General features: G+C 43.8%; 1 protein-coding gene across 1 annotated transcript in view; it reads right to left on the bottom strand.

The window, feature by feature from the left end:
* The window catches only part of EZH2 (enhancer of zeste 2 polycomb repressive complex 2 subunit), an 86642-nt gene extending 60135 nt beyond the window's left edge, over nt 1-26507 (bottom strand). The window contains exon 1 of the mRNA XM_073238274.1: nt 26391-26507. Within this exon, the coding sequence (XP_073094375.1) occupies nt 26391-26404 (14 nt within the window). The 5' untranslated portion in view covers nt 26405-26507. The remainder of the gene's footprint in view (nt 1-26390) is intronic.
* Nucleotides 26508-27120: the final 613 nt, after the last annotated feature.

The following is a 27120-nucleotide window of genomic DNA, read 5'->3' as shown; positions in this document are numbered from 1 at the left end:
GGGGCGGCGGGACCCGGCCGGAGGGCGGGACGGCGCGCTCGCGGCGCTTGGCGGGAACCGCCGCCTCGGAGTTCCCGGGCCTGCGGGGCGGGGCGGGGCCGAAAGCCAAGTTTGAACCAGTTCAAAACTCGGGGGTGGTAACGGTTTCAACTGCGCGCTCTTTTCCCCGCGCGCGGAGCCGAGGCCCGGACTGGCCGGCCCGCGCGGGAGGCTCCGTGGCTGCCGGCGGGACGCGTTCCGGGGCCCCGGCTCCAGTCGGGCCGGTCTCGGCCGGAGAGCCGCGAGCCTCCGCGCTCCGGAGCGGCCGGCGCGCGGCCCGCGAGCACCCTGCCCGCTACTTTGCCGCTGCCCGTTGGCCGCCTGGCAGGCTCCGATCCCGCTGGACTTTGGCCGGCCGAGACCTCAGTGCCCATCGCCTTAGAAACCCGGGCAAGAGCGACGTTACAGTTATTTAAGATTACGTTTCAAAGCGTCTTGCCCAGACCCTCTGTGTTTGCGGTTCCAAGCACGTGTCACTGCTAAAAATCATTTATGAAGGATTATAACGCCTCTGGAAAATATTTGGATGATTGCAACATTTTCAGCTATTAAAAAACGATCTTGAAATAAACCTGTCAACTCAGAGGAATTAGGAATATCCTGCTAGGACACATACAGTCTACCCGTTTGCTTTGTCAACGAAGTTAAAGTTATTCCAAATTTGTTTTTAATAAGAAATTATAGGGCAAAAATAATCACTCTTCCAGGTAAACCGGGATTCCGTATTGAAAGTTGCGACGGGAAAAATGTTCAACTACGAACTGTTGAGTTAAAAGCCTAAAGAAGTTGTGTTTGTTAAGTTCTTAATTAGATTTTTAAATAAATGAGTAGGATTTTTAATGACTTGGCTTAATCTGTGATTTTCCCTTTTCCTACATCACAATCCCATCCCTCACATGTGTTCTGAACTAAGTGTTGGAAGTATATGTGGAGGGAAGCCAAAAGATAGAGAAAAAAAACAATTATGCCCAAATAAAAGCATAATTATGAATAAATGATAGTGCAAAAGTAACTTACGCACCTGAGACTATACAATAATATAACAATCCCACCTCTCATACACCTGTGTCACCAATACATTCGTATTCCAAGGAGAGTCTGCCTTGTAGACGAGTAACTTGCGTTGCTTTTTTAACCATCAATTTGAATCTCAGAAGTTAACTACTTACCCTAAGGCTGCTTTTCAAAGTACTGATTTTACCTGTCCTTTACATTAAATGTTTTTAAAATGTGAACATTTCTTAAGGAAAAACAAATGACATCAGAAATTATCAGAAAACAAATCAAGGCAATATGTAAGCATCCAGCATTTTGTGAAACACCGTAAGAATTGTTAAGGCACTTAGAATCAAGGAATGATGTTGGATCAAGATAGTCTCCAGAAATCAATCTCAGAAAAGAAAGTTTTAGCTGGACCCTGAAGAAAGCCTAAGATCTACATTGATGGGGGAGTTATGGATGCTTGAGACAGGAATGAACATCTGCTCTGAGCAACTGTGTGGAATATAAAGCTCAACACTTCAACTGGAAGAGAATAAGAGTGGATTAGAGGGCTAAGTGGGACTGTATTAAATATAATAGTTATAATATTAAAACAATATGAAGGCTGACCTGGAGCAGGAAGTAGGGATGCCATTGGGTCACAATATTATATATTAATTCAATAATGGTGTTACCAATGAAAATATTTTAGGTTACAGTGATGGCAGAAAAGGATAATTTGAAAACATTGCAAAGGGATTTCATTATATGTGGAGGGCATATGATGTCTTGCAACTCTATTTTGTATATTGACAAATACAGAAAAGTTAAGAGGGAGTATTTCATTTTCAATACTAAGAAAAATTATCTGAAGATTTCCAACCAAGGAAAGCAAAAAAAGGTGTGTTTGTGTAAATGCCAGTTACTCAAGGGGCCTGGATGAAGCAGAAAGCCAAGCTGAACAGAGGTGAGAGTCACCAAGCTTTTTCATTTCTGTAAAGTGCTCAGTTTAGTTACACTACTACTGGTGGGTCATTCTGTCCTCTGTTAAAGTCACTATTACTGGGTAAAACCAAATGGAAGTTATTCTCTCCTAGTTCTATTGTACATCCAGGGTCTACCTCTGCTTGCACACAGTATGTCCTAATGGATTTCCTGGGGGAACAGGAGGAGGCCAAGGGCAAAGTTAGGGCTGTTAGCATCACAGAATTTCCCTTTCAGCCCCCTGAATGGGATTTGCTTCTTACATACTCATTTCGTCACTCAGTATTCATCAAGTATTTATGGAGCCCCACTGTGTGAAAGACTTGTTCCAGGGATAGGATCACAATGTGAGCAAAACAAAAACCCCTGCCTTGGTGGACCTGACAGTCCAATAGAGAGAAGTACACAAAAAACAAATTGCACAGCATATGAGGTGGTGGTAAATAAAATGGAGAAAAACAGCAAGGGAGGAGGGAAGTGCTGAGTACATATGCTGCAATTTTTAAATAGCTTGGTCAGGAAGGCCTCACTGAGAATGTGGCCTTTGAAGAAAAACCTAAAGGAGGTGAAGGGTCGCTTACTGAGAGAAGTGGTCCAGGCAGAGGGAATGGCAGTGCTGGGCCCTGTGGGAGCCTGCCTGGTGCATTGTGGGAACCCAAAGGGGAGCCAGAGGGAGATAAGGCCAAAGAGGTGAGGGGTGCAGGAAAATCTTTGAGGGCCTTGTGGGTCATTGTTAGGACCTTACTTTATATTTTAAGTGAGAGGATTTTGAGCAGAAGTATGGTCTGATCATTTAAACAAGATCATTGTAGTGGCTGCATTGAGAGTAGCACTTTGTAAAGCAGAGCAGGGGCCAGAGAGGGCAGTTAAGTGTCTACTGCAACCATCCAGGCAAGTCAGGGCTGTGGCTGGGAACCCCAGTAGCAACAGTGCAGCTGGTGGGAAGTTGTAGAATTTGGGATGTATTTTGAAGACCATACATGGCTAACAAACTGGATGTATGATGCAAAAAGGAGGCTGACAAGACCACCCAAGGTACTCCAACCTGAACGAGCTGTGGAGATGAGTGCTCAATGCAGACAGAAGGAGCCACCAGTGGAAGTTGGCAGGTGAGGTGTCCTGGGAGCCAAGCAAAGACAGGGTTCCCAAGAGGAGAAGGTGATCATCGCCTAGCATGCTAACAGGGTGAGTGGGGTGTCTGAGCCTTCACCCTGTGATTTAGCAACAGGCAGGTCACTGGTAACCTTGAGAAGGCAGTTTCGGTGGACTGGTTGGAGAGGATTCCATAGCAAGTGAGGGAGAAGCCTGGAGATACCCACCAAGACTCTACTAACCAGGAGAGAAGACGGCTGGAAGAGCAGGTGGGATCGAGAGAGAGATACTAAGATCCCTAAGAGAAATAACATACCACATTGGTATTCTGACAAAAGACCCAGTGGAAATGGGAAAACTGATGATTCAGGAAAGAAAGAATGTAGCTGGAGCAACAGCCTTGAGCGTTGTTAGAAGAGCTGGGCTCCAGACCTTGAACAGCTGAAAGGAGACGGGTCCTGGAGCCTGAGTGGAGGATTTGGCCTTTGCTGGGGAGCATGGAAGGGGGAAAAAGGTAGAGTATATGGACACAGATGCAAGTACATGGGTAGATTTGGTAGAAGTTTACATGTGATTGCAGCAAATACCCATCGCTAATTAAATGACTGGGAATAAGTAGTGTCTGAGTGAGTATGCAGTTTGTAAAAAAATATTTAGACCATTATACTGTTGCATTACATTTGTATCAATTCTCCCTTCTTGGTCTCAAAATAATTTTTCTGTCCTAACAAAGATCATTTGGGTTTTAGGCATATAGAGTACAGAACAAAAGTGAAAAATGTGGAAGTTTTTGGAGGACAAATGAAGAAATGAAGAGCCATAGGATATAAAATTTGGGCAAGAGATTTGAGCGTGTCAATAGAGGAGTATGAACTGAAGGCCTGACAGGAGACGACCTCTTCTAGAGAACAAGAGTGGCATTATACAGCAGACAGGAAAACACTCTGGGCTTCGGCCAGGAAATATGTGGCATGTAGAGAAATCTTAATTTAAAAATTGTAGCATTATTTGGTTGTGACTGAAATTAGCCTGATCCCTTTAAGAATGAGGTTGAAATAGTCACCTCTAGAAAGCAAAGGGAGATGTGGAAGGCAGCCTCTAAAATGCTCCCAATTATTACTGTTCCCTGATAGTCACTCCCCTGTGCAATTCTCTCCCCTTGAGTGTGGGCCGGACCTAGTGATCCCTTCTAACTAATAAAATACAGCCACACAAGTAAGGGGATGTCGCTGCCGAAATCAGGCCCCACCTCTTTCTGTCTCTGTTCCCCCCACCCGACCCCCGGCCCCCATCTCTTGCTCTGAATGAAACAAGCCGTCAGTGAGTTTTCTCTCACTTCCACCACCCTAAATTCCAGGCTTATTGTACTATTTGCTTTCCTATACACAAATGCAGCAACATTGATCAAGATGCTACTGTAAAACTTTTTTAAAAGAGAAATTTTATCAAGTCAAATGAATAGATTAAAAAACAGGTTTAAACAATTAAGACAATCTCGAAATTACCTGGGAGTTTTAAAGGAATTCAAGAATGAAACAGAGGACTGCTCGGCTGAAATGGTCATGAACGACCATGAAGCAGGATATTATCTTACAAATGTGACATTTGTCCTGCTAAGGACACAAGGACTGGGACAGCTGAGGCCTGATGTATCTCACCATCACCCTGGACTATAACAAGACAGAGGATCAACAGAGCTTAGAAACTATTGTATGAAGAAAACATGGTTTTAATAAGGGATAAACACTGAAAAAGGAAACAAAAGTGATTACATGAGTGTATACATGGATACTTCAAAATAAGCTTCAACGCATGAGAATTAATTAATGATGTTAGCAAGATAACTGGATACAGGCTAGTTTATAAAAATCAATTCTATATTCCAGCAATAAACAAAAAGAGGAAATTAAACTTTAAAGTGAAACCACTTACCTTTCGAAAAACATCAAATACCTAGTAATAAATCTGATGAAAAACATGTAAGACTATATACTGCGTATTACAAAATCATATTGAAAAAAGCTAAAGAAGACCTAAGTAGATGGAATGTCATTTTTATGATTTAGAAGATGCATAGATGGAACACAATGCCAATCAAAATCCTAACAGGGTTTATGGGTACATGTGTGCATGCATAAGTGTCTAAATTGGTAAGTGGATTCTTGAAATACACATGAAATACAAAAGGCCAGGAAGAGCCAAGATAATCTTGAAGAAAAAGAACAAAGCTGGGAGACTTTGCTACCAGTACAGACACCTTGCTTTTTAAAGCTAATTAACACAATGATATTGGTACAAAGCTGGACAAATAGACCAATGGGAAACAAAAAAGAGAGTCGAGACACAGACCCACACCTATATGCTTACCTGACTTACAGCAGAAATGACCTGACAGTGCAACTGAGAAATGACTGTCTTTTGGGGTTTTTTTAATGGGTGAATGTTATTAATTTGTAATTTATACCTCAAAACAGTATACCTTTAAAAAACCGCATATAATTTAAGGATACCCACTAAAATTATAAAAATAGGGTATTTAACACCAACCACTGTAGGAAAGTGGGGGTTAGGATGTGGTTTTCAACTCCACGGAGTTACCTACATTGAGGCAGATGCCTGTGGAGCCCCACCAGTTCCAGCGCCAGCTGCTGGGTCTTCGCAGCCCAAGTGCGAGATAAGAACGACCCAGCTCCCCGCTGACCGTGGCGCCCGGCCTTCAAGCCGCGGCAGCCGCACCAAGGGCAGCAGGTTCGCTGGTCTGACCTCCTCTTCCTTTTCACTGGTTCCAGAAGCACAGCGGTTCCGCGCCTGCGTGAGACTGCCCTTCAGAGCCCCTCGTTTCTACACCCACGGCCTCTAGCCCCTCGTTTCTACACCCACGGCCTCTAGCCCCTCGTTTCTATACCCACGGCCTCTAGCCCCTCGTTTCTACACCCACGGCCTCTAGCCCCTCGTTTCTATACCCACGGCCTCTAGTCCCTCGTTTCTATACCCACGGCCTCTAGTCCCTCGTTTCTATACCCATGGCCTCTAGTCCCTCGTTTCTACACCCATGGCCTCTAGTCCCTCGTTTCTACACCCATGGCCTCTAGCCCCTCGTTTCTACACCCATGGCCTCTAGTCCCTCGTTTCTACACCCATGGCCTCTAGTCCCTCGTTTCTACACCCATGGCCTCTAGTCCCTCGTTTCTACACCCATGGCCTCTAGTCCCTCGTTTCTATACCCATGGCCTCTAGTCCCTCGTTTCTATACCCATGGCCTCTAGTCCCTCGTTTCTATACCCATGGCCTCTAGTCCCTCGTTTCTATACCCATGGCCTCTAGTCCCTCGTTTCTATACCCATGGCCTCTAGTCCCTCGTTTCTATACCCATGGCCTCTAGTCCCTCGTTTCTATACCCATGGCCTCTAGTCCCTCGTTTCTATACCCATGGCCTCTAGTCCCTCGTTTCTATACCCATGGCCTCTAGTCCCTCGTTTCTATACCCATGGCCTCTAGTCCCTCGTTTCTATACCCATGGCCTCTAGTCCCTCGTTTCTATACCCATGGCCTCTAGTCCCTCGTTTCTATACCCATGGCCTCTAGTCCCTCGTTTCTATACCCATGGCCTCTAGTCCCTCGTTTCTATACCCATGGCTTCTAGTCCCTCGTTTCTATACCCATGGCTTCTAGTCCCTCATTTCTATACACATGGCTTTTAGTCCCTCGTTTCTACACACATGGCTTCTGGTGAAACTATGTGAAGACCGAAACTCACTTGGTACATCAGGGGGAACGTACTAAATTAAGACAATCTTTTTTTTCTCTATCAACAAGGGCAATCTTTTCAATAATTCGTACTAGATATCTTTCTGGGAGAGAAATTCTGACCTCTACCTCACACCAGATGGATTACTGATCTGAATGTGAAATAAAACAGAGAAACATCTTTACAATCTTGAAATAGGCAAAAAGTGCTTACACAGGACACAAAAAGCGTTTACCATCAGAGAAAAAAGGATATATTGAACTATGTTAAAATTTGATGAACTTCTATTCATCAAAAGGCACCATTAAAATACTGAAAAGGCCAGCCAAAGAAGAGAGGAAATCCACAATACTCATATCTGACAACACGCTTGTCATCAGATTGTATAAATGCTACTCCAGAGCAACTTGAAAAAGAAGCCGAAGTATTAGGAAATGCCCCCCACAGAAAAAAACCCTTGAACTGACACCCTAAAAGAGTAGATATACAAATGTCAAAAAAACATATAAAAAGCTGCTCAATTTCACTAGTTATCAGAGAAATGCAAATAAAACCATAATGTAATACTACTACAGAATGTAATACCACCTACCAGAATGACTTAAACAAGAAACACACAAGATAACAAGTGTCGGCAAAGAAGTGAAACAACGAAAATTCCTCCACTAATAGGAGCATTCCAATAGGAGTGTTGGTTTGCGAACTGGCCACCATACGTGGAGGGTAAGAGACCAAACAGGCAGACAACCCCATATAGCTAGGGGGCAGGTTTATGAGCAAAGGTACTTACATCCAAGGCTTGTCTTGGCTGGTCACCAGATGAGCAGACCTCCACACCTGCCCCCAAGAACCTTTAAAGTTCACAGAGAGGCCTCAACTGGGATCAGTCTCATATTAGGCAGTTCCATCAACACCTTATTCTCTCAAGGCTACATCCTTGGAACAGCTCCCGCTGCAGGAATGGTGGGCGGAACGTATGTTCCAAGGACAGGAGAGGGAGTGGGAAACCTCCCATTGCCTGGGATCCGCTTAGGATCGATCAGTAGTCATGTCCTTTCGATGAACTTCTCCAACATGAATGTAAGTTGGTACAACCACTCCGTAAATTGAGAAGAGATAGTGTCTACTAAACCTGAGCAAATACTGAATACTCTAACCAAACAATTCCAGGTCTAGATCTAGCAGATATTATGTATGTATACTTACCAAAGAATGTAAATAATGTTCCTAATAGCCACAGACTGGAAACTATCCAAATGCCCATCGACAGTAGAATAAATGAATTGTGGTAAAGTTGCGTAATGGAATATCTTACAACAATACAAATGAGCAGTCTACAGCTACATACAACAATATGAATGAATCTGATAAACATAACATTGAGTGAAAGAAGTCAGACAATAAAGAATGCATGTCACGTGATTTTGTGTATTTAAAGTGCCTTAACAAGCAAAACTTATCCATGACGTTAGAAGTCAGAACAGTTGGTTATCCTTAGTGTGGGGAGTGGCTACGGAGAGCAGGAGGACAATGTCTGGGGGCTGATACGGCGTTCCGTCCTTCCGTTTGGCTGCTGGATAAACAGGTGCACTCCCTTTGTCGAAAACTTAAAATTTAAGCCGTTTCTAGTTGTATGTTATACTTCAATAGTAGGCTAAAAAAAAAATGAAGAAGAGAAGGAACCAGCAAAGGAGACTGAAGAACCAGGGAGCACAGTTTGGAAGGAGGAAAAGCCAAGTGTGATATCCTGAAAGCTGCATGAAAACAGTTTATTAAGAAAGAATAGATATATCCAGAATATACAAAGAACTCTTAATAGCTCAATAAACAAATGTTGGGATATTAAGAATGGGTAAAGGATTTGAATAGACATTTCTCCATAGAAAGTATGTGAATGGCTAATAAGCACAAGAAAAGATGCTTATCGTCACTAGTCATTAAGGAAATGCAAACAAAAACCACAACAAGATACCACTAGGATGCCTGTAACCAGAGATACAGACAATAACATGTGTTAGCAAATATGTAGAAAAATTGGAACCCTAAGACGTCACTGGCGAAGTGTCGCCACTTTGGAAAACAGTCTGGCAGTTCTGCAAAATGTTAAACCGAGTTACCTGCACTCCTAGGAATAAACCCAAGAGTAATGAAAACACCCATGAACATTCATAGCAGCAGCAGTCATAATAACCAAAAAATGTAAACAGCCCAAATGTCCATCAAATGATGAATGAACAGGTAAAATGTGGAATATCCATTCAATAGAATATTATTCAGAAATAAATAGGAATGAAGTTTTACATCATGGATGAATCTCAAAAACATGGTAAGGAAAAGAAGCTACACACAAAGGCCACATATCACATGGTGCCATGTATAGGAAAAGGCTAGGATGTGCAAATCTAGAGAGACAAAGTAGATTAGCTGCCGCCTGGGGCTGTTGGGAGGAAGGAGATGTGACCACTAAATCGTACAAGGCCTTTTAGGGGAAGATGAAAACGTTCTATCATCAGACTATGGTGACAGTTGTACAACTCTGTAAATGTGCGAAAAACCAATGGGTTGTACAGTTTAAAAGTGTGAACTTGGTGGCATATAAATTTTATCTCAAAAGTTATTTTTTAAAAAGAAGAAGGAAAGATCACTGAGGAAAGCTTAGACATCCCTGCCACCAAAAGACCCTACTTCCAGATAAATGGTATTTGCTCATCAGGAAAGTTCAAAACCACTTATTTAGGGATAAAATAAATCCTTTGTGGATTAAAAAAGACCTCTGAGTCATCAGTCAAAGCATTAGGGAAGGTACTCCTGAAGTCAATGGCCTGACAAGAAAGTCTTAAGACCTGAAAGGCAGCAAGACCTTACTTGTCTGATCACTAAACTTAAAAATAAAAAGCTCTGAGGTGTCCGCAAAGGGAAATACTACTAGGACTTTTGATTATTGCACCTGTTAGGATTAAGAGAGTGAGAGAGGGAGGTGGGGTTGGGAGGGAAAAAGAATAAATTCTTCTGAATACAGGCATCGGAATAGTACCCTGCAGGCTGAAAACGCATGGGGTGAGAAGTGGATCAGTATTCAAACTCTGAAAACACATGCAATCTGGATAAAGTGGATCCCAGTTTTTTCACTGAATCCCAAGATGTTTCAGTTAAAATCACTGCTTGCATTCTTTACAATGTATAATGACAACAACTCAGAATTACCTTCATTTAGTATCTAACAAGCTCAAGGAGCTCATATCTAAAGTACGGTATAATTAAACAAAAGAGTTTAAAATGTCTGCGTAAATGTTTCAGTCTGAGCCATCCATGACCATTCATTCATTCATTCATTCAAAAGACGTTTACTGAATGCTTGCTCTGGGCCGCGGGCTGCTGTACCAGATCAGGAATCCAGACAGAGGAGGGAAGGGAGGGACAACGGGGTTCCTCATGCAAGGAAGGCAGGCAGAGAACCAGCGGGCGGGCCGTGGGCTCTGCAGGGAGGAGGACAGAGAGCGCTGCCACGGTGGGAAGGTGGCCAGGCCAGCGACCAGGCCAGCTGGACCTGCTCCCAAGAGCGGAGTGAACTGGCCGTCAGCAGCCCGCCCCCTGACTGGTGGGGCTGGGGGCGAGGGAGGGTTGGGGTTCTGGGAGGTTAATCCCCCCGGCTCCCAGAGTCGTCATTGCCCAGGACCTCAGAAGCAGCAGGTGTGACCAGGACCCTGAAATCATCAGTACCAGACGCAGTGAGGTTTCGGACAGGAAATCCCGGGTCTGGGGTGGATGAGCTCCTAACTCCCTGGATAATAAATCTTTCAGATAACAAGATCCTCAACCTGATCTCATTCTTGCACTGTTCCAACACCAGGGTGACGCCCTCCTCACTCTCTTGTACGTCTTGGCGGGTTTGAGCCGTGAGGCTGTCTATGGCCCCTGGTGTCCTACGGCACCTGTGACAGGTGACGGGTGCGCACACGCCGGCTGGCACGCGAGCCTTCGCTGGCGCAGGACACCAGGCTGCACAGGCAAGGAAGGTGATTCCTCCGTTCTTTTGTAATTCTCGTGTTGTACTATTTCCATGACAATCTGTTGACCAAATCTCAGTGCTCTGGTGACTGTTGACGAAAGACTTATTCCCACCATTAAAAGAACATGTTCCGATTCAGTATTTTTAATATAAGAAATATTTCCAGCTGCACAAACTCATTCCTAACCTGAAGAGAAAATATTTTCCCACTGGTGAAATTTATCAAACTGGGGTATAATCTTTTGGGAAGTAAGGCAGTAGTGGGGAGAAAACGTCAGATGGAACTGTATGTTTTAGAAAAACAGCCCTTTAAACGGAGGGCAATACATCAACGATGGAGATGATGATTTTGCTGTGTTGTCACACCCACCTCACCTGCGAAATTTTTGCAAAAAAAATCACTGATGGTAGAACATTACACTGGAAATTTACCTGTGAGTTACTTCCTGAATACTTTCATACCAAGACTGTCCAAAGGTAATCTTAAAGACTGATCAATTGCTCAGTATTTCTCTCGTATAAATGCAGAAGAAATTAATGTAACTGTCAATGCACACTGGCAGAAACTTCTCAATGAAAAGACCTTCATTTTGTCCATAATTTAATTTTTTCCCATACCTCACAAGCCAATGCCCTTTTAAAGTAGGCAGGGTTCTAGCAGAAAATGGTGAGATTAGTCATTTTTTTCCCTAAGGTGTTAAATCATTTCTACTTTCAAGCATAGAAATGATATGTGTTTTAGTAACATTTTAAAGGATTCACTCTCAGGTTTATGGCAGACAACTGTTTTTGTGTACCAAATGTCCAAACTGAGTATTTTAGACCAATTCTATTCTATCCAATGGATAACTGGACAGGGACTTAAATCTCTCTCACTCTCATATTTTTTTCTCTAACATTTATATTTGAATACTGGCATTCTTATTTTTAATTAGTAGTCTTCATATTTTTTCTAGATTATAAAAGAATTGAAAATTGCCCACAGCCCATGTTCCAAAAAGGACCACTTTTACCATTTTGGTGAATTTGCTTTCAGTCTTAAAAAGCAACTTTCCATCTCGTTTAAAAACATTTTTTCTCTTTGCAAAAGGCATTCATACTCATTCAAGAGATCTGTCAAACAAACTTGTGTTTTCAAGACACGGTGTTAGTGAAATGCAACGATCTGAGGAAACGACTCAGTCGTGTCAGGAGTAGAAAGAAACAAAATCTTTTAGGAAAATAGTTTGACAGTATCTGTTATTATTGAATGACAAGATGTGTCATTACTGAATATTATTCAATATATTGGATATGAACCCTCTGACCTAAAGACTGTTTCTAGGACTCTTTCTTACCGAGATTCTTGTTCAAGCATATAAAGATAAGGATAGCTGTTTCTTTTGAAACGTTGTTTATGGTAGAAAAAAATTAGGAAACAGCTTAATAGCCATCATTAGGGATATAGTTAAATGAGTTATGACACAGCTATATTACATATTTTATGTATTATAAAAACCATGCAGCTATTAAAATGAATGAAATTAAGTGAATAAAATTAATTTTTAACATTTTGAATAAAAAATGAGGCAAACCTATATGTATAGATATTTTAAAGTCTCCCAAGATGCAGTACAAAATGAAAAAGGCAAATTATAGAAAAGTATGTATATGATCTCATTTATGTAAACACAAGTGAACAATATGCACATATACACAAAAAAATGCATAGAAAGAGATGGGAAGGATGTGCACAAAACTGTCACCTCTGAAGCAAGAGCCCAGGGGAGGGAGCGTCACACACAGCTCTGTGTCATTACAGCTGGCCCTGACTCTGCAATAAGAACACACTCATGGATTACCTCAAATTTTTAAAAAGAAAACTGTACAGTACATTTTTTCATTAATTGTTAGAGACCATAATATCTTAAAACACCACTTCTTAGACTATAAAAGATATATTACTGTAAAACATTCAGATAATGCAAGAAAAGTATAATTCAGAAAATAAAAAATCACCAGATAGCCCTTTTATTTCTTCTATTCATATATTCATATATCTATACATATATATCATATGTATGTATCTATGCCTATATATACAAACATTGTATCTATGTCAATAAATCTAGATACATATGTACATATAGATTCATATATATGTATCTATACCTAGATACATATATATCTATATTAATTGAGATTATATTGTATATATATTTTATATTCTGATATTTTATTTAGTATTTTGTCATGACATGTCTTGTGATTAGAGTTTGGAACATGACTTTTTAATTCATTAAATAATCCAGACATACCAAAAGCATAGAAACTCATATAATGATAACACCCATGGGCCTACCACCCAGCTGAGGGTATAAACATTGTAGATTAATAAACTCCTTTTACATGATTCTCATACTCATTTCCCTCTTCTCTCTCCAGAAATAACACCTCAATTTGAATATGGCATTTGTTATTTCCATGCAGGTTTTAGGGATTTTATATATAATGTTTGTATGGAACAATATGTAGTATTGCTTTGCTAAAAACATGGCTTTTAAAACCTGAATAATATTCTACATTATAGATATGCTATAATTGTTTGATTTCTCCTCTGTTCTTGGGCATTTTAGAACAAATAGAATTTTACATTTCCTTCTTAGGTAAAGGTAAAATACATTGCTACAAAAAGGTATAGTCTCTTTGGTGGAATTACTCTATTATGTTCACAAACTCCAGAGCCAACCCCACATTTCTCACGTCTTCTTTACTTGGCTCTGTTTGCAGAGAACTTTGCAAATAAGCAAAGCCTCTCTGAAAGGTGCACTGTAAGCATGGAGGGCGAAGAAGCCCTGGGGTTATGGTCGAGTTTGGCCCAGTTCTGCTTCCAGTCTCCTGCCTCTCTTCCTGTTACTCCACCAATCTCGCAACCTGCCTGCTGAAAGCCGACAGAGCTGACTGTCCCCTTACACTGGGTTGGCAAATTGGGGTCACTGGTTTCTCTTTCCAAATCCCACTCTTTCTCCTTCATAATGTGATGATTCTACACCTTTGCTCTAATTTAATAATAATTTCCTTTTCTCTCTCAGCTTACGGTTCTCCAAGTAAATCAGATATCTGTCGCCTGACTTGACATTTCATCAAAATGACAGTCACTTCTTGGAAGCCACCACTACGTATATCAATCACCAGGAAGTGTGACAAAATGACAATAGAATCTTTGAATAAATATGCCAGATTGTTCCCAGCCAGAGGTCTATTTTAGGAAGGAAGAACTTAGTCCAGTCATTGCTCAGAATCTCTTTGAAAACCTTCCTTTGAAATTGCTTTGAGGAACTGAACCTCCTACATGGTGACATATCTTTTCCTTTGGGTAGCAGATTCTATTCACAAAAGCACCTAACAGGAGTCTGGAGCCAGAGCTGGGGTGATGGGGCTGAGTACCAGCACCGGGCACCAACAGGAACAGCCAGGCCTGCTGTTGGGAGGGCACCAGCACAGCCACATGGGCTGTCTGTAATCACGGGCATCCCAATTGGCCAGTCCTGGGCCATCTGCTATCAAAATAATTTTAATCTCACCCCTCCTAGGGGGTTTGATCCACCCCCCTTGCCATTTTCATCAGCCAGGCCCAAAGTACCCGCAGAATGATAGCACTCTCTTAAGCAAAAAACACATGCTAGTTGAAGGAGTAACTGTTGGCTTGTGGGTCACATGCAAGCACTCTTGGGCTTAAGGGGTGTGCTTTCCTGTTTCCAGTTCATACCAAATGTATTTTTCTTAAAAATACTCTTTTCTAAGGAATTAATTTGCATATTCTAAAACAAATGAAATAGCTTAAAACTTAACTCAGCATTTAAAAGTCCAGGGTTTGTTTTGTTTGGCTCCATGAGCACAAGATGAGATTGAAAGTGAAAGAGTTAAATTCAGATCCAGAAAGAGGCACCTTGTGGAATTGAACTCTGGGGAGTTTGTTCAAATGTTGCTCCCTGGGCTCAGCTAACACTAGGTTTCAGAAAAGCATTTAGAACACAATGCAGAGCTAAGGAGAAGAAAAACAAAAAAAAAGCCTTGGGGGCAGAGGGGACATGAAGAAAAATGAAAGGAAAAGTGGCAGTGGGGACACAAAGAGCCACCTGCCACCCACTCCTCAGCGGTCTGCAGGACAGCGAGCGGCCCCGGGGCTGGGACTTCAAGCACTACTTCAGGCTGCTAGCCCACCGTGGGCATGGCTGGCCCAGGCCTCCCTGGGGTGAGAAGCCAACAAAGCCTGTGAATTGATGGCTCCTGTAAATGAGAGAGCTCAGAGTGTTCACAAATTCACATTTGTTTTGTAAAATGTATTTTTCTGCTAACAATCAACCCAAATCATCAGGCCATAGATTCAAAAGCAATCTAGATAGACAGTTTTCTATATTGCAACACACACACAGATGTAATATAGGTGCATAATTTATTCTACAGCAAGTGTATTTCATGGTATCCATTTAGCTGTAGCAACTGCATGTGCCGGACTGGGTTAGGACAATAGCACGACGGCGTCTTCACTGCTACGGAGCCAGAGTGGTGTAAAACCTGCTAAGCATGTGAGTGCTGAGGCTGACTCAGTTCAAAACCTGACTCTGTTGTCTCTGACCTTCAGCAGGTTATTTACCCCAGGACTCAATTTCCTCACCTGTGAAGTGGGGATAATAAACAATTCCTACTTCCTACGGTTGCTGTGAGGATTAAAATGAAAGAATCATGTGAAGAACATGCCTACTGTCATGTAGAAATGCTGGTCGTTCACATATTATGGATCATATAAATGTAGTCTCTACATAATTCCAGCACAGAGAGACAGTGACTAGCAATGACGAGTCTTCCTTCCACAGAAATACTAGGCTAGCTCCAGAAAGGTGCATGAATACAGTAATGGTGTTTTAAAAGCATTGTCGAGATCGTTCTTTTAAGCATAGCCTAATCGCGTCCAGGAGGCTGAGCTGTCTCCCTCGCTACCGGCCGTCTCACTTTCCTAAAATAATCCCTTTAATTTTAGTTCTGCCAGGTTCTAAGAACTGCGTCAGAACAATGCCCGAAGCTGGGCCTTTGTTACCGACTCTCTTCCCTCTCAACTCTTCTCTGCTCCCTCCTTCTGTGACCTTTGCCATGTGACCTTGCAGTGCCTCCCCGCCCTGGTGCTATGACTCAGTGTGGCCAGTGGCGTGTCAGCGGTGTGATTCAAGTAAAGGCTTGAATTGTGCATTTGGGCTTGCCCTCTCGCATCTGGCACTTCTGTCATCACCATGAGAAAAACACGTCCCAGCCAGCCTGCTGGTCTAAGAAATGTGACACGGACGTGGATCCAGTGTTCAGCTTGGAGCCAACCCCAGTCAGGTGCAGAGTGACCCACCGCCCAGCAGGCCCCTGAGGGAGACCATCACTGCTGTGTAAACCACGGGGTTCCTGAGGGGTTCGTCACACAGCAGAAGCTCGCCGATAAGCTTCAACACTGACAGCCCTTTCACCCTTGCTGTACTTTGGATAAAGCTTTTTAAAAAATAATTCACAAATATAGATATAGATATAGATATGTGTAAGGTAATATATTATTGTATATAAATGGCACAAATGGACATGACTAAATTTACTAGAGGAGAACATCGTAACTTAATTCAGTGGCTTTCTCCTTCCTCAAATTTTCCAAGTGACTTACAGGTTAAAATGGCTTTATTAGAGTATAAATAAAATCAAACAAACAACAAATTCAAAGCTTAATTAATGAGTTAGTCTTTTATGTAAGTATGTAGGCAATATGATGACATCACACAAAAATGAATCAAGACAGAAATGTTGGAAGCAGAAAAGCATATAAACTTAAAATTAATTTTCACCTCAGTTGCAAGTAGAGATGTAGTCTCTTTGCCTATATAATTATTTGCATCCATTGACCTAAGTATTATTAACCAAAAATCAGGTAAAACCCACTATCCTTTATATCAGAAAGAATGTAAGTTCAGGGGACCACTCTTTTCACTCCTGATTTTTCCCCATATCTTTCCTGCATGTATAGTTAGAAGGCTGGCATAATAGGGTTAGTGTCACCCAAGGAAAACATCATCTAGCTACTATCACTGCATTTTGAAAAGACAGAATCAACTGACTATACTTGAAGCTGAAAAAGATTATGGCTGTATCTGATCAGGTACATTTGGCTGCCAGTAGCAAAAACCCTCCGCTAAGCCCTAAATGTTTATTGTTTATTGAACAGGAAACTCAGAGACTGTCCATATCAGGATTGGTCTGCCAGCTCCCCAAGGCCATTAAGGACTCGGTGTTCCTGTCTTTCCATCCTGCATATTGGCCTATCATTCCCATGTATATCATCTCATGGTTGCAAGATGGCTGCTGCAGTTCCAAGCATCACATGCAAGTTCAAGGCAGAAGAAAGGGAAAGGGGCTGAGGCAGCCACTACTTTCTCATGTATCAAGAAAACAAATGCTCTCTAGAAGCTTCCCTTCAGACTTCCTCTTGCATCTGACTGGCAAGAAATGGAACACCTGCCGAGACCCTCTCACTGAAAGGGAGGCTAAGAAATTGACCATCTAGTGAAAGAGGATGAGATTGCCAGCCTGCTTTTGAAATATCATGAACCATGCCCTCAGGCTGGGCATAGTGTTACCCTGAGCAAAATCAGGTTCTGTTAGCAGGAAGGCGGGAGGAAAGGAGTCTGAGCAAATGACTCCTGTCCAGTGCCCAGCTGCCTTTCCAGACCTTATCTTCTCACCCTGATGGCAGCAGAAAAATTAGAAAGACATGGAACTGGTGTTACTGTTTTTTTTCCTTTGTCAGGGCAAGCTGAACTTTGAGCATCTGAGTAAGTAACAGGTATTGCACCACCCCCGCAATTTCCAAACAGGACATTTCAGGAATGCCCAGAGCCTGAAACCCATCCGTGGGTGACTCTGCTAAGAAAGCCACCTCAAATCAACTCGGTTTTCAACCCAGTCCACTCCGCTGCTTCTAGTGTGACTGTGGTAGGTCTTTCGGCTGCTGGTTCTGAATGTAGTAGCATCTCTCCTCTGTTACTGAGTTTGCAGTGGAGCGAACTTGACAATGTCTAAATGGTGGAACCAAAAAAATTACATTTTCACGGTTCATTATGTTGAAACTAAAAAGGCCAAAGTTAAAAACTGAGTTCCTACTTCAAAGCATTATCATTATCAAGCATCTGATTGTAAAACTTTACCCATGGTGGCTCACAGGCTCCTGCTGCGAAGAATCCATAATCTGAGACAATCCGGGGGTGGGGGGTGGGGGAAGGTAATCTCATTTAGGACATCAAAGCATGTGTGCGGGGGAGGGAATAATGTTAAGTTACTAAATGACACATACTTATTTTAAAAGTGTAAACTATTTTGAAAATGCAAAGTTTTGGAATCAGTTAGGTCTTGACTTCATCTACCAACAAGTAAAACCAGAGAGATTCCCAGTGTTGCCCCAAGTCACATCTGCTGGTTTGATGATGACATAAGGACATTGCTTTCCATGCATGGCTGGTGGAATTAGTGTCTTTTTTTTTTTGTAGTCATATCTATTAATAATATGAGACAAATTTCTGGTAATAACAGAATGACGATTCAAAATTCATTCTTAGGCAGAGGAAAAAGTATGTAAAGTAATAGGGCAGAAAATCATGGAGGAAATGTAAATAAAACTTTTCTTTTTTTCTGACTAGATCAAAAGTATTTGCTTCTCAATTGTATTTCCTTCTTTGTCAATCCAGGAAAGTGGTATCATGGGCAACTTTGTGCTTTTATAAAAAACAAGTTTCTGGTTCAATTTATGACGTTTCCTCTCAACAATAGATATTCTCCACGGCTCCTTCTCTTGGTGTCTGCAGGATTCTGTACGTTGCACTAGCTCTGATTTCGTGAAGACCTGAATCATTCTGTAAACCGTCAGGAAATAGCTCCCAGAGAGCAGTGGCCAGGGCAGACGAGGCATTGAGGAAAGAGCACCATGAGCCCCCTTATTCTCAGGCAGGCAGCCTTCAGGGCGATCTCAGCGAGAGGCAGGCAGCTGAAACACCGACCCCTCCCCCTGGTCCACAGCTCTGCCCAAGGGGGGGTCTGGGCTCCGGTTTCAGCCCAGTGGCTGTGAGATCCTATTTCCTCCCTGTCTGAGCCCAGTTCTCCGAAGCAGGTGCTGTTGAAGGCTGCCTGCATTTGCAACCTTCCTTCGGCCCCTTATCGTTTCCTTCTAGCTCAGCCACAGCTCCACCCCAGCTGTCCCAAGTTGCCCCCGAGCACTGGTGGAGTTGAGGTGAATATGACCCCAACCTTTATAGGACTTCATTCATAAGGGTGGAAAAATTTCTCCCTGAACTTAACCAGAAGTACAGCAACTTCACATTTACTCTTTTTCTTCTTGCTCTTCTCCTTGTCCTTCTTTCCTTGCTCCATCTGTGCCTTCTTTTCCCCCTTTTTCTACACAAATTTATATCTGAAACCTGTCATACTAGTAAAAGCCATTTTACCCTAGCAGTAAGGATGTCCTGTATACAGAGCTTGTAGTTCATTTCATGAAAATTTGTTTCCATACATAGGAACCAACAATTTCAAAGACTCCAATGCATATAAATGTAATAAACCTGAACACTTCTTGGCAGCACAGCTGTGTTGAAATCTACCAATATATTCCCATTTTACAATTAGGTGGCTTTCCTAAGCAAATGTTTGCCCAGTCTTGTGGGGGTGGGAGCACGGCGAGGGCAAGTTCAGACTTCCTCGGGACATCTGGGTTAAGACAACAGCCCAAGGTCTAGAACTGGATGCACAGACCTGTCCTGGCCTCAGACCACCTGGGGCAAGACTCAGATGACCCACGCGCCTGCGTCAGAGGAGAGTGAGGGAACCAGCGCCTGCTGAGCACCTGGCCCTGCCAAGCACTGACTACTCACGTCACATGCAATGATTCATTTAATCTTCATATTCCTCACATGAGAGAAGGAGGTTTCTCCTTTTCCAGATGAGGAAACAACTCTATGGGCAATTCCTTGGTCAGCGCAGAAGCCGCTGATGCCATAGGTTCTATTTATCCTATTCCACATTTGTCCATTTTCCATCATCCTCATATATAGAAGGCACTTATTTAATACTTGTTGAATAAACAGCCCTTCCCCTGTCTTCCTGGTCAAGCCCGCCCCTTAGAGCAGACTTGCTAGACTTTAATAAGACCATAACTAATTAAGGCTGCTGTCTGTTTCCTTTGAGGCAGGGGATCATCCATAAGCCTCCAGTTCCCTGATACAAATGAGGACCACATGCTCTGGCCACATCTGTGCCTCAGTCCAGGTAAACATATCTCTAAGAGGCTGCTGGAGTCAGGTCCCTGGGTCTGCAGTCCAAGCCTGATAGTTGGTATCTCAAGCTTTCTTCATCAGGTTTCTCCCAGCACGGCAAACGTGACTTCTATTATCTTTCTTCCGTCTGACTTACTGCCCTCCCCTCCAGTATCCTAACAATAACAGTGTATCCTGTGTCCCAGGAACATTTGATAAGAGAGTTCAGAACAGATGCAGATTCCCCAAGGGATTTCAGTACTATTCATTTTGATTTTACATCTACGTTGGTCAGTTTAATTGCTTCTGGGCTGAGATTTATATACTTTTTTCACAATCACTGTAACAGAAAGCCGAGAATCTTTTCATTTTCTGTTCTGATTTACTCAATGATCTCTCTTTGCATCTAGAAAAAGCAAAATGATTGTCTCTCAAGACATTTGAGAATTGAGGCAACTATGTAGAATCAGTTGTGTGACCACCAATTTCTTGGCAACACTATTGATTTTTTATTGCTTCCTACCTATCTCCAGCAAGCTGCACCCTCACCACCTCTCAGTCCTTGAAGTATAATACAGTATGTTTAAACTGACATTTTGCTTCACTTACTAATTTTGGGAAAAAAATTAGAAAAAAGTTGAGAAAATAGTACGAAGAATATCCACATATCCTTCACTGAGAGCCCCACAACATTCGTTCTCTCTCTTTCAGTATATGTGCATATGCACACAGAGGGTACTCAATGTATGCATGCTGAACAACTTCATATTTTGAGAGCACTGGACAATATGATCTCTAATTTTTCTCCTGTAAGAAATATGTGATCTTATCACTTGTATATAAAGTCAAGTCTTTTATAATACTTGTAATATATATTCACACACAGTATCAAAACACAAATAAGTAATCAGTTCAGCCAAATGATAAGCTAATAGTTCAGATGCAAATATGTGGCATTTCCACAGTAAAATATCACACTAGATGCCAAGTCATACGGGAATGGTCTTGTAAACAGGACATGGTGAGAGTGATTACTTTGACCCAAGAATTGAAAACTAGAGGAAGCAGAAGCCCCCTAAGAGGCAGATGGGAAAGCCAGCTGGGATGGGTCAAAACTACCCTCCTGTTTCGGACTCGCTGAGGCTTAGACACCCGCATCAACCTCCACACCCGTGGGAAGCACAAGTGCCACGTGCCAAGCTGGCCCACACTGAAGTCCCTAAGTCGGCTTGTTTTCCTGTGTCCTCGGTTGTACTTGGGGACGCTATCACCAATTCTGGGACTAGAGATTCCTCCTTGAAATTTTCTCTCATTCCCAGTTTCTAACCGGTCACCACATTTTGCTCATCTGGGAGGCTGGGAGCCCACTTGGGAGAGTGCAGCCGTGGTCCCAGTGAGAGAGGAGACGCGGGTCTTGTCTGAGAGGATCTTAAACAGAAGATGCCCAGAGATAGATATTTAAGTGAACACGGTCCAGAGAGCTTCCCAGGGTATTTCTGCAGTATTTCTGCGGGGGTGGCTGTCTCTGTTCCATCGTATCTCGTAAGGTTAGAGATGGTTCGGTATGAAAAGAAGTTGGAAGTGGGGCTCTAAATGCTGCCACTGCAATAGCTCTTCAGACTCAGAGAGACCCCCAGGTCCCCAGGGGATTGTAGGGAGCAGTGGGGACCCCAGAGACTTGCACTAGGAAATGATCTGCAGAGCCCGCCTGCCTCCCCCAGGCATCTCCAGTTGCTAGTCAGGCCTCCAGGTTTTCTCGCATTAAAGGTGATTATTTGGCACAGGTGTGCGGCCTAATCACCGTTTTCAGACACACTAACTCGGGTGAAGCCTCAACTAGGAAGGAGTTGGGGAAGGGATGAAGAGGAGAGAGATTCTGGAACCCAAGGGAGAAAGCAGGCAGAGCCTGGGGACTGAACGCAGCCAGGGAGCACGAGTTGCAGAGGAGGCAGTTCCCCCTGGTGGAGGCCCTACTGTGCGCTGCACATACGTAATAGTGTTTATGTGAGGCAGCCCTCAGTAGCCCCATTTTATGGATGAGAAATCGAGTCTCAGGAAGGTGAAGCGGCTTGCCCAGAGAGACACAGCTAACTAGGGGCGGGGTCAAGACACTGCCTGTTAACTCACAGCCTCTTTATCAGCAGCATAATCTGGTCTTCAAATGAAATCTTAAACAAAAGCCCAAATACATAAAAACAGATCCGCTGTGGTTAGAAAGGGGTGAGGGAAAAGGCAATACTCTGGAGAGAGAAGTTCAGATGTTGCCAGGTTTAGAGGAGGGAATGATAAACACGTGGAGCACAGAGGCTTTTTAGGACAGTGATAACACCCTGGATGACACTGTAACAATGAATACACGCCAAACCCACAGAAAGTACGACCCCAAGAGGGAGCCCCCATGTGGACTGTGGACTGCGGGTGATATGATGCGTCGCTGTCAATCCGTAGACGGTAACACGTGTCCCTGTGTGGTGGGGATGCTGATGGTGTGGGGGGCTGTGTATGTGTGGGGGCAGGGAGTACATAGGAATTCTATCTTCCTCTCAATTTTGCTGTGAACCTAGAACTGTTCTAAAGAAAAGTCTCCTTTTTAACTAAAAGGATGAGGGGCCTTGAGTCTCCTCCCCCATGTCCACCTCACTCTTCCCTTTGGAGGCCCCTGATATCACCAGAAGTCCTGCAAGGGCTCCACCACGGGCAGTGTGAAAGCCACCGTCCACACCACAAGAGAACAGCCCCTCTGTGAATAAATCAAGACAGCCCTCTGTAGTCTACACAGACGTGAGTACAGCTCTCTTCCTTCCAGCCACCCCGCATTCTGCTCCTGCGTGTCCTCCCCAGGTGGATAGCAGGAATCTACCTCCCAGGCACGAGCCCCACCTGAAACCTCTCTGGCTGTACAGAGCTCACCTACCTAGAATGTGCTTTGCCCCAGTGCTGGGGCCTCCTCAGGCCCACACAGCATCTCAGGCTGGCCACTCCGTGGGAAAAGAGAGACACGGCCAGGGTGGCTCTGAGCCTCAGAGCTGTAACACCTGCTACAGCTCAGGAAAGAAAAGAAGGAGGAAGAAGGATAAGAGAGGCTCCTTGGGTCCCTGTCCCCAGGCTGCAAGCATGTGGTTTCTCTTTCCGCCTTCTGAAACCCCTGCACATGCCCCTCTCTCAACAGCCAAGGCAATGCAGACCCCCTAGAGGCACTTAACGCAGACATACTGAAGAAGAATTGGGAGGCCTGCAAGCGGAATCTTTCCTCACCAGCTAGGGAATCCCTGAACGTGGTATATCCAGTGCAATGAATGAAAAGCAAGGAGGGAGGAAATGTCTCCTCCAACCTCCGTAAGCTATGACACAGGGGCGAAAAAGGTTCTGGGGGGAGAAACTAGATTGGAGAAGCCCTCCTTGTGCCTTAGAACCCTTGGGAGCTTCATCAGCTCCTCTGGGCACCAAGGTAACATGTGCAATCCTGAGAAATAACATTTTCTGCAACTGAATCTTGTGAACCAACATCACCAGCAAAGGCAATGGCTCTGGACATCTCACAGAACTGTCCCCCATCCCTGATGTCTGCCCTTCACCCCTCGATGGGCGTGGCTAATGGAAGACAGAACAGCTGCTGCCCCGTTTCTGGCCAGGGCCTTGCTGGCCCAGGAGTTTTACTTCCTGCCTCTCTGGAACAGTTGCTGAGACACTGCCATGCTGCAAGAAAATCCACGCCACGTGAACAAGCCACATATGGGTGCTCCGGTCCACAGCCCCAGCTGAGCCCCCAGCAATGACAGCATCAACCGTGGCCATGTGAGTGCCCCCCGGGGCACCCGGCCCAGGCCAGCCTTCAGGTGACTCCAGTCCCAGCCACCATCTGAGAACCTGAGAGAAAAGGACCTGCCTGGGCCCAGCCAGCTCAGAGAACATGAGAGGCACGTTTGCTTCCTAGGGCTGCCTTACCACACCACAAACCAGGACTGAAAACAACAGAATTCATTCTCTCACAGGTCCAGAGGATACATGTCCAAAATCAAGGCATAAACAGGGCTGTGCTCCCTGTGAATCCTCTAGGGAAGGGCCCCTCCTTGTCTCCTCCAGCTGCTGGTGGTTCCAGGCCCTCCTTGGCTACCTGGAAGCCTCATTCCAACCTCTCCCTCACCTTCACATGGACTTCCTCCCCCTTCTTAGGAGGACACCAGTTATCTGGGACTTGGAGCCACCCTAAGGCCCTCATCCTAATTTGATGAAGTCTATCTACAAAGATCCTATTTCCAAATAAGGTCACACTGACAGGTACCAAGGGTTAGGACTTCAACATGTGTTTTTGGAGGACACAATTTAACCCATTACAAGAGGTAATAATGAATTATAAGCCTCATCATTTTACAGAAGTTCATTATGCAGCAACAGCCACCAGATCACTGGCTAGTATTCCTTCATGCCTACCTGGTACCCCAAGGACAGAAGCTGAATGTGCAAGGTAAACCAGCCTATAATTAAAATAGGATATACAGATAATGGGAATGTAGTTAGAAGTTTGGTTGATTCGGTTTTAGCATAGAGTTCTTTTGTCGTTTCTGTTTTTCTTTTCTTATGGTGCATTCTTCACTAATCTGTACATACTTTTATAAAATTCAAGGTCTTTATTCTGTATAAAGAGTAATGGCTGGAAGTGAGAAGACTTGTATCTGTCCCTGACTGGCTGTGTGATCTCAGGCAAATCAATCACCTTTCTGGGCATTAGTTTCATTTATTCAGCAACCCCTTACTAGGATCCTACAATATGTTGGCAGTGGAATGGGGTCAGTGTGTATCATATAGTCCAGCCTCTCATTTCACAGGCCAGGAAGCTGAGCCCTGGGAGGTTAAGGGACCTGCCAGTCATAAACTAGCTGTATTCTGATAGTATTCTAAAAATTATGGGTTTGGAACAAATTTTCTCAAAGGCTCTTTCTAGTTGTTAAACAGATTCTGATTCTGGAACCATGCATCTCTATTATACCCATTTTAAATTTTTTAAAAATGCTACATTTAGCTCAGCTGATGCAACTCTGAGACTCGGAAATTGTGACTGCAAAGTTATGTTATCACAGTATCCTTGACTTGGATGCTTATGAATTATGAAGCCAGTGAATAGAAAGTTTCATCAGACCATCAAAAGTTAAAATTATTTTTTTCATATTTTCAGGTTGTATGACTTTGAAGATCCCTGTTTTTACTAATCTTAGCAGTGTCTCCAGAGGTCCTGACAAAGATTTGTCACAGGGCTCATCTGTGAAGAGCTCAGCTCTGGAAACTATACTCATTGCCTGATTTAATAGAAAAAAAAAAATGAGACTAACATGCAAAAAAAAGGTGACTATATTCTTATATCATTTATATGATACATATATTATGTTCTCATGTATATATATCATATACTCATATGTGAGTACACTCACATATCATTTTCTTTGAAAATAGGAAGAAATCTCAAGTGTGTGGATATGTGTCGGGATTGTCCGTTGGAGATGTATATCAGATTCACCCTCCAATTTTGCCTGACACTATAGTATAAGGCTTAATGATCTGCAGGAACATTTGTATGAATGAATTGCTTTTAGAAATGAAAGGCACATCATATAAGCTATAAGTTAGTGACACAAAGCATGTGCTGGGTAAAAAGGTATTTCAATACTGTATCACGAGGAGACCTGGGTAAGTGGGATTAACACACAGTTTTAGACTAGTTTCTACCTCATTTGCAAAACCTGGTAATATGAATAATAATGAGAAAGTCATAAAATGAGAGAGTGTTTGCTACATAGTCATTTGGGGCACAATATCAGTCACGGACAGCCCCAGATGTTGGGAGCCTGTGTCAGGGGCTCGCAGGGGCCGTTTCTTTGCTCCTGGCCACTCATGGGTGCCTGCCTCTCTGTTTCAAATCCTTGTGAAATGCATTTTTATAGCCCTTGACCCTGGTGTAGTCATTATTAGTTTCTGGTTCACGTCCCCGTCTGGTCTGTGCATGTCTGTGGGAAGAAAATTACATCTTAATTGTCCTCGTGTGCCCAACGTCTCCCAGTGCCCTGGGGACAGAGGGTCATCGATGCACTACCTTTCTCCAGTCCCCCAGGGACAGCAGCAAAGATGCCACGGGTGACTCAGACGTGAAGAGGAAGCTAAACTACTATGGACTTGGAACAGAACAGATTCTTCCTCCCAGGCAGCCACGGTAGTTAACAAATGTGTTATTCACTCATACCTTTCCCCATCCATCCCTGTCGGCAGCGTCGTTAACTCCAGCCACTGGACTGTGTCGCAGGTTTTGTGGGCGCTGGTCACCACCGGTCGGCAGCCTGCAGCACCGCTGTCTCAGTCAGGCACCTGCTGCTTACCCAGAACGCAAACTGAGAGCTGCCCTGGGAAGATCCAACTGCACAGCCGCTCCAGTGAGATCCAGAGCATGACTCACACAGCAGTTACGAAAGAGACGGAAGTATTCTCAAGAAAAAGTTTTGGAAGCAGAGATGATACTGGGCCTCAGTCCGGGCATGCTAGCTACCTGGCCCCTCGGGTGCCCGAGGGGAAGGTCGGCCCCAGCCCTTCCCCTGCTTTGTGACAGCACCTTCCAGGAACTGCAACCTGATGGGCTCAGCACCGGGCCCACAGGCCAGCCTCACCCTCTCCCCGCTCCCAGGGCCTGGGTTCTGGCTCCAGGAGTGAGGGCAGCAATGCGGGTGTGGGGGCCGCCCAGGTGTGGACAGTGCACGGGAGCCAGCTGGGTGGTTACTTTCTGAGGTGGAGCTGGAATCCGCTGGGTGAGAGCCCTCCAACAATTCCTGCCGGGCCACAGCTGGTTGCACCGTGGCTGCACATAAGCTGCACTAGAAGCTTCTTCACAACCTGTCTTTTCTCTTCCTCCCTGGTCATTTCTGCCTGTGAACCAATGGGAGCCTGCTCTGCTCTCCAAACAGCTTCGAGTCTCACAAAAT

Source organism: Manis javanica, chromosome 6, assembly GCF_040802235.1.
Source record: "Manis javanica isolate MJ-LG chromosome 6, MJ_LKY, whole genome shotgun sequence".
Classification (NCBI taxonomy): Eukaryota; Metazoa; Chordata; class Mammalia; order Pholidota; family Manidae; genus Manis; species Manis javanica.
This window is presented reverse-complemented; position numbering and strand designations above follow the sequence as displayed.